A 17,750-nucleotide genomic window follows, 5' to 3' on the forward strand; every position below is an offset into this window, starting at 1 on the left:
TCCCCCCCCCCCGCAAGCATTAATTAGACTACCTCGAGTAAACTGCTTTGAAGGGAGAAGAATATAGCAACGGCATAGGTTTTGGATGTATATAAGAGCAATGTTGCTCATGCGTCCAATTCCGCACGGTAAAATTGTTTTGATAAAGTGTGCACTCGTTGCTGCAGTGAAGTGGTTCTTGCGCTATAGTGTATTTCAATGGAGACCTCATGCATGCGCACTGGTTATTCTTGCGCTATAGTATTTTATAGGACACCTCACGCATGCGCAATGGTGATTTTCAAAAGAGAAATCTGGTGGATGACACTCACCGGTAATGCCATAAGCTCTATGCGCCTCCCTGCGACCAGACACACTGCGACTCCGTGATCAGGACAAATGCCATGGACTGTATAGATTCCATCTGTACTCTTAGTTTGTCTTTTTCAACTACTTTTCCACCAGGTAGAAGAGTCATTGTGTGTCTTTTGCTAAGAATTAAAGGTGTTAATACAAGCCTACATTTATTTACAGGTATTTAACTTTGATGTCAGACAGCTGCACTGGGCAGAATACATGGAAAACTATTGTATGGGAACAAAAAAATACGTTCTAAATGAGGAAATGTCAGGACTCCCCGCAGCCAGGAAGCACTTAAACAAGTAAGTTGCACATTGTTGTAATGTCGCATTTCGAGTTTATGGATTTGTGTACTGTAAAGTAATCAGTTATTCGTTCTGTGTAGGCACTTGGCCCACCACAACATCCATCTTATAGAAACGGCAGGTCAGAATTCAGTCATGCCAGAATTCAATGACATCTGAAGCTAGTATACTTCGTAGAATAAACTGGCAAATGTGTGGGATGGGCTAAATGAAAAGAGTTTTAATCAGTGAAATGGCGCATGTTCAAAGAATCAGTGAAACAGCACATGTTCCAATGACCTAAGAATTACTCTCGCTGTGATGCAGCAACATCTGCCCTACCAAAGTAGCTAATAACTAATGAGGAGATGTATCAACTCTTCTAAAAAGTGGAGTAGTAGACAGGTTGCCTATAGCATCCAATCAGCTACTACCTATCATTTTTATGGATGTTGGGAAGAGTCATAGCTAGAAAGGAGACAACATAAATATTAGGACTTTTAAGTTATGTTTCTTTTAAGTCAAGTTATGTTATGAATCCGCCGCACACTTGTTAATAGACTGATTTATTTAGGCTGTTGGCTTTGTTAGCACCTGGGAGGTTATTATTAGCATGTCAATGCTAATTCAGGCCTAGGAAGGCCTTTTGGTTGACGTTGCGTCCTTTACATCAAAGGTAATTCAATTCAGAAGAGGCGTCCAATGGCCTGCAGGACACAGATCTTGTTGTCTGTGTTGGCATCTACAGGAAGGAAAACCAGTGAGGTGTAATTAGGTCATGTGTGTATTGAAACGCTAAGAGTAAAGGCACATTATATTGGATATGGGTTATGACTCAAAATTATATGTTCATAATGACATAGACTGTGTAAAATAATATGAAACATAGCTGAGGTGGATTCGGAGGTTGGGTACGTTTTTCATATCCCTCAGAAGTATGGTTTCCAACATATGAAACCTCTCCACAATCCCACATCACAAGCGCAGGACATTTCCACGCATATGGTAGCTAAAATAGCAGAGAGTAATATGTGCACCCCATATTCTAGGTCATCATTTCACAGGGAGGGACGTTATGCCCAATTATGTGAATTTGAGTTAGAAGTTATGTGAGCAGCTCAGGGAGGATCCCAGCCGTACTTGCGTAACCAGCCAATCGGCAAGTACTTGGGTGACATCCTCCAAGGTGTGATGCTCTGCAGTTAAAAGGGCTGAGCACCTATCGTTTTGGGTTCAGACTAGGAGATCAATGACGTTTGGGGCATTGAAGTTTAAACCTGCATTCCTTTCATTCTCAGATTTTGTGTGTTTTTGTAATTTTTATTCTACCTGCCTGTATGTACTTTTGTAACAGTTTTCTTGTTGACATTCTTTTCTAAATGAGCATTGTCCCTTTTTTGGAAATACAGCATTTCTTTGTTAGTTAATTCATGTGTGCTCTCAGGGATTACATAGGTTTTATCGGCGGACGGGATGCTGGCTGTCAAGATCCCGACCGTGGCATGCCAGCAGCGGGGCGAGCGCTAAGAGTCAGCTTGCAGGCTCGCTGCACTCGCCACAGGATCTATTCCCACTCTATGGGTGTCGTGGACGGGATCCGGTCTCTAGGTCGACCACTATGGTCGACAGACTGGGACTCTAGGTCGACATGTTCTAGGTCGACATGAGTTTTTCACGATTTTTTTCTTTCTTTTTTTTTTTTTTTAACCGTTTCATATATAACGATCCACGTGGAGTACAGTTGGGATCGGTAACCTGTGCCGAGCACAGCGAGGCACCTTGCCCAAAGGTTTGCGAGCCATGCGAGGGAACACTGTGCACTAATTGGGGTTCCCGGTCACACTACGAAGAAAACGACACAAAAAAAAAAACATTAAAAACTCATGCTGACCTGTTGATCTAGCATCCCTGTCGACCTAGTTACTGTCGACCAATAATTGTCGACCTAGTTACTATCTACCTTCCATACCACACCCGTCGTGGACGTCCACGAGTGGGAATAGCCGTGGTGCGTCTGGATTCTGATTGTCGGCTGTCGGGATTTCGACATCTGTATACTGAACGCTGAGATCCCGACAGCAGGCATTTTAACTGCAGCCCGCTCTCAGAACCCAGTCCCTTTTGAAGAGATTGCGAGACCGCTAGACTATGCTATAGACTGTTATTAATTGTTGAAGCATGTGGCAAATTGTGCACTTTGTGGACACTTGGTTATCGTGCCTGTGCAACAAGGGCTAATAATTAACACTGTTATGAATTGTCGGAGTACTGTAGGCAGCTTTCCAGCAGACATAGATGGGCGGTGGTACCCATTGTATGAATTGCTGAAAGAGAGGCGGTGGTACCCATTGTATGAATTGCTGAAAGAGAGGCGGTGGTACCCATTGTATGAATTGCTGAAAGAGGCGGTGGTACCCATTTGTATGAATTGCTGAAAGAGAGGCGGTGGTACCCATTGCATGAATTGCTGAAAGAGAGGCGGTGGTACCCATTGTATGAATTGCTGAAAGAGGTGGTGGTACCCATTGTATGAATTGCTGAAAGAGGCGGTGGTACCCATTGTATGAATTGCTGAAAGAGAGCTGGTGGTACCTTTTTTGTATGAATTGCTGAAAGAGAAGCGGTGGTACCCTTTGTATGAATTGCTGAAAGAGGCGGTGGTACCCATTGTATGAATTGCTGAAAGAGACGGTGGTACCCATTGTATGAATTGCTGAGAGGCGGTGGTACCCATTGTATGAATTGCTGAAAGAGGCGGTGGTACCCATCGTATGAATTGCTGAAGGAGGCGGTGGTACCCATTGTATGAATTGCTGAAAGAGAGCTGGTGGTACCTTTTTTGTATGCATTGCTGAAAAAGAAGCGGTGGTTCCCTTTGTATGAATTGTTGAAAGAGAATGACTCTTCTATCATCCAAGCACCAAAGGATAACAGAGAAAAAAGGAACCGATAAAGGGGACCTTCATTACGTTAAGCAATGTTAGACCATTTCTAGTAAATCTAATTGTGCACATTACATATTGTTACAGGTTACGGAACATTCGCTATGGATTCAATACCGTTCTTGTGGTCCTAATTTGGCGTGTCTTCATTGCAAGGTCACAAATGGCAAGAAACATCTGGTACTTTGTGGTTAGCCTATGTTTCAAGTTCCTGTCTTATTTTCGAGCATCTAGCACCATGAGATACTGAAGACACGGAGTCATTCGGACATCTATGCACACAGCGATGAACTGCACAGACTCTGTAACCCAATCGGTGTCCTTCAATGTTTGTGTACAGCCATTCTAACATCCTCGGTCCAGAGAAAATGATGTAATATTTGAAGTGTACCCTAGTGTGTATGTATGTGTGTGTGTGTGTGTGTGTGTGTGTATAAGTATGTATATATGTGTATGTATATATGTGTATGTATATGTGTGTATGTATATATATATATATATATATATATAACACACACACACCCATACAAGTACGATTGAACTAGCATTAAGCAGAATGGTTTACTAAAATATTAGCAAAAGTAACATTTCTCTGTGTACATATGTAACATCCTGTACACATTTCTTCCCTGTTAACAATGCACAGGTTTGTGCCATGTGTGGTGTTGAGTTTAGTGTTAGTCACTGATGGGTGCTAGACTATATGGTTATCTATACATAGAGGGTTTACAGTTTGGTTATATGGCTTGTCTCTCGGTAAATAAGCCTGTATTGCTTTAGCTGCCTCTTACATCCTCTCTATTTTTTTCTCACCCAGATACCCCCATATGCAACACTATAAATATATATATATATATTTTTTTTTTACTTGTTTATTTCTTCTTTTTTTTCTAGTGTTTTAACGATTTTCAGTCTCACTCCCTCTCCACAATCTAATTCTTTGCACTGCATCAATTTAACCAAACCAATAAAACATTTTGTAGTTTTATACGCACAGGGGAATCTAAAAATAAAGCTGTCTGATCTGTATTTGTTACACGGAATCGTGGTATAGCCAAGTAACCACTAAACATTGATGTCACTGGTTGGTTGCGGGTTATTTTTTTGTAGTGCTTGTACAATAAAAGGATGCTATTGTTAACACATTGTCCCCTTACTTACAGGGTTGATTATTTTAATTTGTGTATCCAAAGCCTGTCTTTTTCTGCTTCTGTCATATGGTAGGGGATTCCTGTTGTGTTTTTTTTTTTCTTTGCCACTCAAACATTTGTACATAATGTGGTGCAGATGATGACTGTACTGTGCAATTAGTCTTCATGTCCCTTCTCTAAATTACAGATGATCTTTGGCACGCCTTTAAAGGGTTTGGCTGTTGTTGTACCCCTAGTATGTAGTAAATAGGTGGTTTGGCGGCACCTCTAGCCATATCTTCCCTTTTTCTGTGATGACGGCGGCTGCTGCAGCTCTAAATATATTTTAGATCATTTACTACGTTTCTCCCGGTCCTGTTCAGCAGAGCAGCATAGAAGTGTATAGTGTAATAGTGAGTGAGCGAAACCAGGCCCTCTGCGCTGTGAGCTGCCGCAACACTGTTCTCATAAGCAGTATTGATGGAGAACGGGAAAGCTACATTTCTCACCCTCATTAGCGATGTTGGGTAGCAGTCACTCAGGACATAGTCTGGTTGTCCAGAAGTGGATGACCGCCTCCATGTTTTGGCATTTCAAAAATAAACAACTTGCAGTCGATTTAGAAACCGAATTAAAATGATTTCCCTAACATTTTAAACTTGTACTTTGAAAGTCTCATTCCTGGCGTGGGGTTTGGTAATTGAGTCACAAAGCACTTACTGCAGAACTTTCTACCTTAATCGTTGTCGCATTAAACAGAAGGAACTGCTTCAACCTATGTGGTGACGGTTAGATTTAAATCTTTGTTCCTCTCTAAAAATAAATAAATAAAAAATTCATCATTGTGCTTACATGTTGTGCTGTGCTATCCCACAAGGCACTCTTATTTTCTGTAGATGTGGAGCTCATGCTGGAAATTGCTGAATTGGCTTCTGTGTCGAGAAGCCCGGCGGTTTTCTACTGTTCTTCAGTGTTGCTCTTTTACAGAATTGTATAACATTTAAATCTCTTCTAGCTGCCGTGGTTCAGGACCACACTTGGGAGTGAGAGACCATTGGCTAATTCTAAACATTCAATAAATTATGACTTTTGTGACGTTTGTGGCTTCTTTTTTTATGTGTGTGTGTGTTATTTAAATATTGTTTGGTCTTGATTGGGAAGTGGTGAGATACTGCGGGTAGCTGAAACTTTTAGCAAATCTGTATTTATTATTTTTTACCAGTTATTTATATAACGCACACATTCCGCAGCGCTTTACATAGAATATTTTGGCCATTCACATCAGTCCCTGCCCCAGTGGGGCTTACAATCTGTATTCTCTACAGATGTACACACTTTCACGCTAGGATTCATTTTGTCAGGAGCCAATTAACCTACCAGTATATTTTTAGATTGTGGGAGGAAACCGGAGTACCCGGAGGAAACCCATGCAAGTACAGGGAGAATATACAAACTCCACACAGTTAGGGCCATGGTGGGAATGAAACCCACGACCCCAGTGCTGTGGTGCAGTAATGCTAACCATTACACCATCCATACTGCCTCAGTATTTTAAGCTCTCTCATTTCACGGGCGATGCTGCACATATTTATCAATGCTGTGATTGCCGGTAAAATGTTCAGAAACGTAACACCAGGTTTCTCTGGCTGGGTCCACAGGATTATCCACAGGATAACATTGGGAAATGGTTGAGCGACAGCGGAAATGGCACCAACACGGTCACGAGCTTTCTGGCCTCCCAGGATGCATCGGGGCTTCCCCATATAATCCCGCCCACTGACTCAGTCAGATCAATTTTTTGCTTGGTGCGGCAGGAAGCCGCATGGTCACAGGGCTGCTGTAGATAAAGCAGTCTAAAGCTTTTATTGTTTTATTTCTCTAACGTCCTAGTGGATGCTGGGGACTCCGTAAGGACCATGGGGAATAGACGGGCTCCGCAGGAGACATGGGCACTTTAAGAAAGAATTTAGATTCTGGTGTGCTCTGGCTCCTCCCTCTATGTCCCTCCTCCAGACCTCAGTTTGAATCTGTGCCCGGACGAGCTGGGTGCTGTTCAGTGAGCTCTCCTGAGCTTGCTGTAAGAAAGTATTTTGTTAGGTTTTTTTATTTTCAGGGAGCTCTGCTGGCAACAGACTCCCTGCATCGTAGGACAGAGGGGAGAGAAGCAGCCCTACTCTCTGAAGATAGGTCCTGCTTCTTAGGCTACTGGACACCATTAGCTCCAGAGGGATCGTACACAGGATCTCACCCTTGTCGTCCGATCCCAGAGCCGCGCCGCCGTCCCCCTCGCAGAGCCGGAAGACAGAAGCCGGGTGAGCATGAGAAGCAAGAAGACTTCGAAATCTGCGGCAGAAGACTCCGGTCTTCACTGAGGTAGCGCACAGCACTGCAGCTGTGCGCCATTGCTCCCACACACACCTCACATACTCCGGTCACTGTAAGTTTAGCATATATACAGTTGGGCACTGTATATATGTATGAGCCCCCGCCAAGAAAATGTATATTTAAGCGGGACAGAAGCCCGCCATCGAGGGGGCAGGGCTTCTTCCTCAGCACTCAACAGCGCCATGTTTTTTCTCCACAGCACCGCTGAGAGGAAGCTCCCCAGCCTCTCCCTTGCAGATACACGGTAGAAGAGGGTAAAAAGAGAGGGGGGGCACATAATTAGGCGCAAAAATCAATATAAACAGCAGCTACTGGGTTAACATTAAATTACTGTGTTATTCCTGGGTTAATAGCGCTGGGGTGTGTGCTGGCATACTCTCTCTCGGTCTCTCCAAAGGGCCTTGTGGGGGAATTGTCTTCAGATGAGCATTCCCTGAGTGTGTGGTGTGTCTGTATGTGTGTGTCGACATGTCTGAGGTAAAAGGCTCCCCTAAGGAGAAGATGGAGCAAATGTGTGTGTGAGGGGTGTCTCCGTCGACGACGCCGACACCTGTTTGGATATGTGTAATTAAGTGCTAAGGTGAAATTATTGCACAAAAGATTAGAGAACAGACAGGGAATCTACCCATGTCTGTCCCTATGTCGCAGAGACCTTCAGAGTCTCTCAATGATCACTATCCAAAATAATAGACACTGATATCGACAAGGAGTCTGACTCCAGTGTCGACTACGATAATGCAAAGTTACAGCCAAAATGGCAGGAAAGTATTCAATATATTATTATTGTAATAAAAGATGATTTGCATATCACTGATGACTCACCTGTCCCTGACACAAGGGTACACATGTTTAAGGGGAAGACAAGAGACTGCAGTTTCCCACAAAGAATTCTCAGGGAGTATCCTTTCCCTACTAGGGCCAGGATACGATAGGAATCTTCCCCTAGGGGGTCACGTTTGCCCAAAAGATAGCCCTGACTTAACAGCTATCCTCAGGGATCCTGCAGAGAGAGTGCACATTCTGGTACACTACTCAGACCGGTGATTGTGTCGGCATGGGTTTATAGCGCTGTAGCAGCGTGGTCAGGTACCTTATCAGCAGAGATTGAGACCCTAGTATGTATGTGTGTATGTATATATATATATTAAAGATGCGGTCTTAAGATAGAGATATATATATATATATATATATATATATATATATATAAAACATGCCCAAAGAGACATTAGTCTACTGGGTTCTAGAGTCAACGCTATGTCGATTTCTGCTTGACGTGTCCTGTAGAATATGCAATGGACAGGTGATGCTGACTTAAGAGGCATATGGAAGGCTGAGGATTGTGTGGAGAAGGGATCTCGGACCTGGTCTCCACAGCTATAGCTGGTAATTCTGATCTTTTGCATTATATTCAAAGCACGACATTATCAAATGCAGCCTTTCGATCACAAAGAAACAAGAAAGTCCGAGGTGCGTCCTTTCTTGGCAGAGGAAAGAAGCTGCACAACACAGCTAGTTCCCAGGAACAGAAGTCCTCCCCGGCCTCTACAAAATCCACCGCATGTCGCTGAGGTTCCACAGGCGGAGCTAGGCCCGGTGGGGGCACGTCTTCGTAATTTCAGCCACACATGGGTTCACTCCCTGTTGGATCCCTGGGCAATTGATATTGTGTCTCAGGGATACAAGCTGGACTTTGAGGAGATGCCCCCTCACCGACGGCCCTGCCGGCTTCCCCCCATGAGAGGGAAATAGTGTTAACTGCAATTCACAAATTGTATCTTCAACAGGTGGTTGTCAAGGTTCCCCTCCTTCAACAAGGAGGGGGTTATTATTCGACCATGTTGTAGTCCCGAAACCGGACGGTTTGGTCAGACCCATATTGAATTTAAAATCCCTGAACATATACCTGAAAAGGTTCAAGTTCAAGATGGAATCGCTAAGAGCGGTCATCGCAAGCCTGAAAGGGGGAGATTTTATGGTGTCTCTGGACATAATGGATGCATACCTTCATGTTCCCATTTATCCACCTCATCAGGTGTACCTCAGATTTGCGGTACAGGATTGTCATTACCAATTTCAGACGTTGCCGTTTGGTCTCCCCACGGCCCCGAGAATCTTCACCAAGGTAATGGTGGAAATGATGGTGCTCCTGCGGAAGCAAGGTGTCACAATTATCCAGTACTTGGACGATCTCCTCATAAAAGCGAGATTAAGAGAGCAGTTGCTGAACAGCGTATCACTTTCTCTGGAAGTGTAACGGCAACACGGCTGGATTCTAAATATTCCAAAGTCGCAGTTGGTTCCTATGGCTCATCTGCCTTTCCTAGGCATGATTCTAGACACAGACCAGAAAAGGGTTTATCTCCCGATAGAGAGAGCTCAGGAGCTCATGACACTGGTCAGGAACCTATTAAAAGCAAAACAGGTGTCAGTGCATTACTGCACTCGAGTCCTGGGAAGGATGGTGGTATCATAAGAGGCCATTCCCTTCGGCAGGTTCCATGCGAGGACCTTTTCAATGGGACTTACTGGACAAGTGGTCCGGATCACATCTTCAGATGCATCGGTTAATCACCCTATCCCCCAGGGCCAGGGTGTCTCTCCTGTGGTGGCTGCAGAGTGCTCACCTTCTCGAGGGCCGCAGATTCGGCATTCAGTACTGGGTCCTGGTGACCACAGACGCAAGCCTCCGAGGGTGGGGAGCAGTCGCACAGGGAAGGAATTTCCTAGGTCTGTGGTCAAGTCAGGAGACTTGCCTTCACATCACCATCCTGGAATTAAGGGCCGTATACAACGCCCTACGTCAAGCGGAGACTCTGCTTCTTGACCAACCGGTTCTGATTCAGTCAGAAGCCACCAGAATTCTTCGCTGGGCGGAGAATCACGTAAGCGCACTGTCAGCAGTGTTCATCCCGGGAGTGGACAACTGGGAAGCAGACTTCCTCAGCAGGCACGACCTCCACCCGGGAGAGTGGGGACTTCATCAAGAAGTCTTCACGCAGATTGCAAGTCGGTGGGAACTGCCACAGGTGGACGTGATGGCATCCCGCCTCAACAAAAAGCTACAGAGGTATTGCGCCAGGTCATGAGACCCTCAGGCGATAGCTGTGGACACACTGGTGTCACCGTGGGTGTTCCAGTCGGTCTATGTATTTCCTGCTCTTCCTCTCATACCCAAGGTGCTGAGAATCATAATAAAAAGAGGAGTGAGAACAATACTCATTGTTCCGGATTGGCCAAGAAGGACTTGGTATCCAGATCTGCAAGAAATGCTCACAGAGGACCCGTGGCCTCTGCCTCTAAGACAGGACTTGTTGCAACAGGGGCCCTGTCTGTTCCAAGACTTACCGCGGCTGCGTTTGACGGCATGGCGGTTGAACGCCGGATCCTAGCAGAAAAGGCATTCTGGATGAGGTCATTCCTACTCTGATAAAGGCTAGGAAGGACGTGACGGCTCAACATTATCACCGTATATGGCGAAAATATGTTGCTTGGTGTGAGGCCAGGAATGCCCCTACGGAGGAATTCCAGCTGGGCCGTTTCCTTCATTTCCTACAGTCGGGAGTGACTTTGGGCCTAAAATTGGGTTCCATTAAGGTCCTGATTTCGGCCCTATCCATTTTCTTTAAAAAAGAACTGGCTTCTCTACCTGAAGTTCAGACGTTTGTAAAGGGAGTGCTGCATATTCAGCCCCCTTTTGTGCCTTCAGTGGCACCTTGGGATCTTAACGGGGTGTTGAGGTTCCTGAAATCACACTGGTTTGAACCACTCAAAACGGTGGAATTGAAATATCTCACGTGGAAGGTGGTCATGCTACTAGCCTTGGCTTCGGCTAGGCGTGTGTCGGAATTGGCGGCTTTGTCACATAAAAGCCCCTATCTGGTTTTCCATGCGGATAGAGCAGAATCGCGGACCCGCCCACAGTTTCTGCCGAAAGTGGTTTCATCCTTTCATATAAACCAACCTATTGTGGTGCCTGTGGCTACTACTGACTTGGAGGATTCTGAGTTACTTGATGTGGTCAGGGCTTTGAAGGTTTATGTAGCCAGAACGGCTAGGGTCAGGAAAACAGAATCTTTGTTTATCCTGTATGCTTCCAACAAGCTTGGTGCTCCTGCTTCAAAGCAGACTATTGCTCACTGGATCTGTAACACGATTCAGCAGGCTCATTCTGCGGCTGGATTGCCGCTGCCAAAATCAGTTAAGGCCCATTCCACTAGGAAGGTGGGCTCGTCTTGGGCGGCTGCCCGAGGGGTCTCGGCATAGCAGCTTTGCCAAGCGGCTACTTGGTCAGGTTCAAACACTTTTGCAAAGTTCTACAAGTTTGATACCCTGGCTGAGGAGGACCTTGTGTTTGCAGAGTCATCCGCACTCTCCCGCCCATTTGGGAGCTTTGGTTTAATCCCAATTGTCCTTATGGAGTCCCCAGCATCCACTAGGACGTTAGAGAAAATAAGATTTTACTTACCGGTAAATCTATTTCTCGTAGTCCGTAGTGGATGCTGGGCGCCCGTCCCAAGTGCTGACTTCTTCTGCAATACTTGTATATAGTTATTGCTGCAATAAGGGTTATGTTATAGTTGCATCAGGGTTGTACTGATGTTCTGTCGTTGTTCATACTGTTGACTGTGTAAGTTTATCACAAGTTATACGGTGTGATTGGTGTGGCTGGTATGTATCTTGCACTGGATTACCAAAATCCTTTCCTTGTACTGTCAGCTCTTCCGGGCACAGTTTCTCTAACTGAGGTCGGGAGGAGCCAGAGCACACCAGAATCTAAATTCTTTCTTAAAGTGCCCATGTCTCCTGCGGAGCCCGTCTATTCCCCATGGTCCTTACGGAGTCCCCAGCATCCACTACGGACTACGAGAAATAGATTTACCGGTAAGTAAAATCTTATTTTTTATAGACTTACTATGTTTTTTTGAGCAACTTTTCTTAACAGCGTATTAAACGCATACTGGAAAGAGTCGCTCCAACAACTCCCCACCGGGTCGCAACAACGCTTACCTTCGCAGTACAGTGCTGTCTCGACGGCGTCTGTGTCGGATGTTCTAGCAGGTCCAGCAGACGTAACCAGACTGTGGCCGGAGCATGGGGGGAAGGTAAGTCTATGGATTTCCTCTTACTAGAGGGGTCTGGACACAGCTACACTGATTTGGTGGAGACTACAAACAGTGTGTTAATGCGCCGAACATCTCAGGTGCGACAGCGCTACGCTCTAGGGATCATAGGCGCCAGGACTAGGCAGAGGCCGCGATCCTTAGAGTTTAAGTCAACGGGGGATTCAGACGCTCTCCTGGCCGCCCCTCCTCCGAGTTCATGACCAGTTTCTGCGCGTCTCCCGTCCATGAACTGAATGACCTCACTTCCGTCTCAGACGCTACCACGAGGGTACTCGATCGCAGCTTAGACGCTGCGGTTGTGTACACTAGAGATCCCGCCTAGACCGAGTCGCAGGCCTTAGCGTCTGCATACACGTGGAAGTCGCTGAGCGTCCGTGTCCGCAGGGAGCGACTGTGTCCGTTATCAGTTATACAGGAGCGGTAGTGTACATCAGTAGCGTCTGAATCCACTCAGCATCTTACGAGCGTATTTGCTTGGATATGGAAGTGTGGTGAGTCTCCCTGTATCCCGCTTTATAGAGGAAGGGTATACAGTACTAAAAATTCTCTCTACTTGTTAGTATGAATTGTTAATTTTTAGTACATATTGCATATGGGATCTGTGTATTACTGTGTTTTCTGCATGTTATGTTGAAAAAGAACCAGTTAAAAACAGAAGTACAATTTTCCTACTTACTTGTAAGTTGTTATGGGCGTTGTATTCTCATATGACAATGTCTAATGCCTTAACATGTGACTGACTGCTAGTATGTGTGCTGACTTTTCTATGTAACGTCAGTCCTGTTCTGACCCTCAATTCAGGTGCACGGCTGTGGTCAGATTGATCTCACTTCTATATACTCATATAGGTGACTTTCAGTCACAAATTGTGTAGTAATTTACAGATTATTACCATGTCTGTGAGTGGCAAAAGTGACGAGGAGAATTTATCAAGCACTCCTACATCCCTAACATGCTTATCTTGTAAGACGGGGTTAATTGGTATGGACCAATTAGTCACTTATGAGGGGTTGTGTGCGAACTGTTTTGCTTTTCAGCAAAGTAAAAAACAGGAGTTGGTTCAACCACCAACAGAGCCACCATGGAATATGTTCTCAAAGACTTTATCCTCAATAGCGGACAGGTTAACTCCGATAGCACCACCTCAAGGGTTAGGTTACACTATTAACCCATACATGCAGCTCCCTTCCTACGGCTTGGTTCCAGTAGCCTCTACAAGCAACCAAGGGACAGGTAAGACTAAGACAGATACGTCTATGTGGCAGACTACACAAGATGATACAACAGATGATGATACAGTATATTCAAATACTCCGTATGATGATCAGTCGCACAATTTTAGTTCAGAGGATGTTGCTGAACTTATTGATGCTGTGAAGGCTGTTCTCTTTGGAAGAGCCAGCCAAGACAGTGTTAAAATCTAAAGCACCTGTGTTTAAACAAACAAAATCAGTGAGAACTGAATTCACAGCGTCAGATGAGCTGACTGAAATGATAGATGAGTCTTGGGCGACGCCCAGTAAAAAATATAAGATTCCGAAAAGATGGAATTCTTATTATCCATTTCCAGCTGCGGATTGTTCGAAAAGAGAAGTTCCTCCAAAAGTAGATGCACATGTACTGCGACTTGTGCATAAATCTGCTTTACTGCTGTCATCTACCTCACTAAATGATGTCACAGTCAGAAGGGTAGATAGTTTCTTGAAAAATGTATTTTCTCTAGTAGGAGCAGTGGTAAGACCTGCTATGGCTTCGGCCTGGGTAGCAAAGGCAATGGGCGAATGGATAGAGGAACTTGAGAATGACATCTCTTCTCCTAATAGGGAGCAAGAGTATCATTTAAGCCGTTTAAGACAATCTGCCCAATGCTTAGAAGAAGCAGCAATTGATATGGGTACAGTTGCTTCTAAAGCTTCAACCTTGACAGTAGCCGCTCGCAGAGCAGTTTGGCCACGTACCTGGAAGGCAGATGCGGAATCCAAGAAGGAATTGGAAGCATTGCCTTTCATTGGTAATATATTGTCTGGGAAACCATTATCTGATATCCTACAATCAGAGGGTGAATCAAAGAAGGTCAGATTTCCGGCTACTTATAACCCTAAGTCTAAGGGTTCAAAGTTTTGCTCATTTCGTTGGCAAAGCGAAAGCTAAAGAGGAGTCTAAGCAACCCCAGTTTAAAACCAGGGGTAGGAAGCAGTGGGCTAGCAAAAAGCCAGCTTCCAAGCCTGAACAGAAACCATCAGCCTGAAGAGACGGGCCTCCGCCTGGAAGATTCCAGGGTTGGGGGCCGACTCCTTCATTTTGCACACATATGGCAGCAGTCAACAACAGATGCTTGGGTGCAGAAGGTGGTATCTCAGGGGTTTGGGTTCCCATTCAGGAGGCAGCCTCCTCAAAGATTTTTTTGCACCAGCCCGTCTCGTATAGAGTCGAAGGCCAATGCCCTGCAAGAAGCAGTCCAAAAATTACTGCAGTCAGGGGTGATTGTCCCAGTACCTCCATCACAAAGGGGACAGGGGTTTTACTACAATCTGTTTCTGATCCAGAAACCAAATTGGTCATTCCGACCAATTCTCAATCTGAAAATGTTGAACAAATACATTTGGATCCCAAGGTTCCACATGGAGACGTTACGCTCCATAATGTTGGCTATGGAACTGGGAGATTACATGGTATCTCTGGATGTAAGGGATGCTTACCTACATGTGCCTATAACACTGTCTCATCAGTGTTACCTCAGGTTTGCCATCCTCCAGGAACATTTTCAGTTCCAAGCTTTGCCCTTCGGGCTAGCTACAGCACCCAGGGTGTTTACCAAGATCATGGTGGTTATGGCAGCTTGTCTGTGCAAACAGGGGATAAGAATATTCCCATACCTCGACGACCTGTTAATCTTGGCACATTCACAAGATTTACGTTTGAGCCATCTTCAACAGACAATAGTTTGTTTACAGAGACTCGGGTGACTCATAAATTGGGAAAAGTCGTCTCTGAATCCGTCAGAGCGGATGGTTCATTTGGGGGCCATATTGGATTCAGACCTACAGAAAGTTCTCTTACCAGAGAAAAAGATAGTCAAGGTGCAGGTCATGGCTCAGGAAGCGTTGCACAATGTCAGTCCATGCAGCAATGCGACTGTTGGGTCTGATGGCATCAACCTTCGACATGGTGGAATAGGCGCAATTCCACTCCAGACCATTGCAGCACCTTATTCTGACCAAATGGAACGGAAATCATCAGACGATAAAAAAGCAGATGATAAAGTTTCCAGTAAACGTAAAAAGGTCTCTAGCGTGGTGGCTACAGACAGACCATTTAATTAAGGGGAGACCCTTTTGGATAAAAAAATGGCAAGTCCTGACGACAGATGCCAGCCTGCAAGGCTGGGGTGCGGTACTCGGAAGCCTTTGGTTCCAGGGAAAATGGACCGCAAGGGAAAGTCACCTGCCGATAAATCTGTTGGAAATAAGGGCCATTTACTTGGCTCTAGTTCAGGCAAAGAACAGTCTGCAAGTGAGACCGGTCCAGATTCGCTCAGACAATGCGACAGCAGTAGCGTACCTCAATCATCAAGGAGGAACTCACAGCAAAAGATTGATGGAGGAAGTAACTCTCATTCTAAGATGGGCAGAGCTCCATCTCCCAGCATTGCCAGCAGTGTTTGTCCCAGGTGTTCTGAACTGGGAAGCGGATTTTCTCAGTCGACACACCATTGAGGAAACCCAATGGGCATTACACCCAGAAGTGTTTCAGACAATAGTGAACAGATGGGGTCTACCAGAGATAGACCTCATGGCGTCTCGTCTAAACAACAAAGTTCCAAGGTACAGATCGAGAACAAGGGACCCAGGAGCGGTCCTTGTAGACGCACTATCAGTAGAATGGAAATTTAATCTGGCGTATCTGTTCCCTCCGATAGAAAAATAAAGCAAGCAAAGGGAGCCTTAATTCTAATAGCTCCAGCTTGGCCAAGAAGGCATTGGTACACAGATCTATTGAGGATGTCCGTGGAAGCACCGATACTGCTCCCTCAACGTTCAGATCTGCTAATGCAGGGTCCTTGTTGTCACAGCCATCTGGATCGCAGTGGCGTGCGGTGAGGCACTACAGCCATAAAGTCCGCCGAATCCTGCCACTAACCCCTACCGCCGCTGAGCCAATGCCCGCTACTGCCTCTGAGCCGATGCCCGCTGCCACCGCCAATGGCTTACAATCTCGTCAACCATCAACTGACCCAGCCTTCTGCCACTAATTTGCATCTCACTCCAATGCTGCCAATGCACGCTGCCTGCTCGTCATACTTGTGATATATTGTACATTTTTATAGAAAAAAAGAAATTAAAATTAGTGTTTGCGACTGGGAAGGGAGTGGGAGGAGGACATGAATGCAATTTTGTTGTTCAGGGCTTCCATTAACTTAATGGAGAAGGGTCTGAATGGGTAAAAAAAAAATGCGTGAGGTCCCCCCTCCTAAGTATAACCAGCCTCGGGCTCTTTGGAGCCAGTCCTGGTTGTTTAAATACTGGGAAAAAATTGGACAGGGGTTCCCCGTATTTAGACAACCAGCACCGGGCTCTTAGTCCGGTCCTGGTTCCAAAAATACGGGGGACAAAAGATGTAGGGGTCTCCCGTATTTTTAAAACCAGCACCGGCTCCACTAGCCAGAGAGAGAATGCCACAGCCGGGGGACACTTTTATATTGGTCCCTGCAGCCGTGGCATTACCTCCCCAACTAGTCACCCCTGGCCGGGGTTCCCTGGAGGAGTGGGGACCCCTTAAATCAAGAGGTCCCCCCTCCAGGCACCCAAGGGCCAGGAGTGAAGCCCGAGGCTGTCCCCAGCCCCGCTGGGCGGTGGGTGCCAGGCTGATAGCCATGTGTGTAAAAAAGAATATTGTTTTTTGTTGTGGAACTACAAGGCCCAGCAAGCCTCCCCCCCTTGATGGTACTTGGAGAACCTCAAGTACCAGCATGCGGGGAAATAACGGGCTCGCTGGTACCTGTAGTTCTACAACAACAAAAATACCCAAATAAAAACACAACACACACACCGTGAAAGTAAAATTTTATTATAACACACTTACACACTCACACATACTTACCTACATCCCACGCCGGTCACGTCCACTTGTCCAGTAGAATCCAATAGTGTAGGGGGACCTGTAAAAATGAACATAATACTTACACATCCACAGGGGGGAGAGAGAGACACACACACACACACACACACACACACACACACACACAGTGGAGAGTGAGAGAAACAGGAGAGGTAAGAAAGTCCAGGCAACACTGGGGACAATGGATCACTTATCTAATGACATCACAATAGGAGAGAGAGAGAGAGGATGAGTGATGGCGGGAGATGCATCCTGCTGATGAGTGATAGCGGGAGGTGCGTCCTGCTGATGAGTGATGGCGGGAGATACATCCTACTGATGAGTGATGGCTTGAGATACGTCCTGCTGATGAGTGATGGCGGGAGATACGTCCTGCTGATGAGTGATGGCGGGAGATACGTCCTGCTGATGAGTGTTGGCGGTTAATCT

The 17,750-nt window shown here is 45.7% G+C and overlaps 1 protein-coding gene across 2 annotated transcripts in view; it reads left to right on the forward strand.

Annotated features, from left to right (window-relative positions):
- FAR1 (fatty acyl-CoA reductase 1) overlaps positions 1 to 5,790 on the forward strand; it is a 177,145-nt gene extending 171,355 nt beyond the window's left edge. For both annotated transcript variants that reach the window (XM_063944487.1, XM_063944486.1), the window contains 2 exons: positions 514 to 641; positions 3,653 to 5,790. In XM_063944487.1, coding sequence (XP_063800557.1) covers positions 514 to 641; positions 3,653 to 3,815 — 291 coding nt within the window. In that variant the 3' untranslated portion in view covers positions 3,816 to 5,790. The remainder of the gene's footprint in view (positions 1 to 513; positions 642 to 3,652) is intronic.
- The last annotated feature ends 11,960 nt before the right edge of the window (positions 5,791 to 17,750 follow it).

The sequence above is a fragment of the Pseudophryne corroboree genome, chromosome 11 (assembly GCF_028390025.1).
Source record: "Pseudophryne corroboree isolate aPseCor3 chromosome 11, aPseCor3.hap2, whole genome shotgun sequence".
NCBI lineage: Eukaryota > Metazoa > Chordata > Amphibia > Anura > Myobatrachidae > Pseudophryne > Pseudophryne corroboree.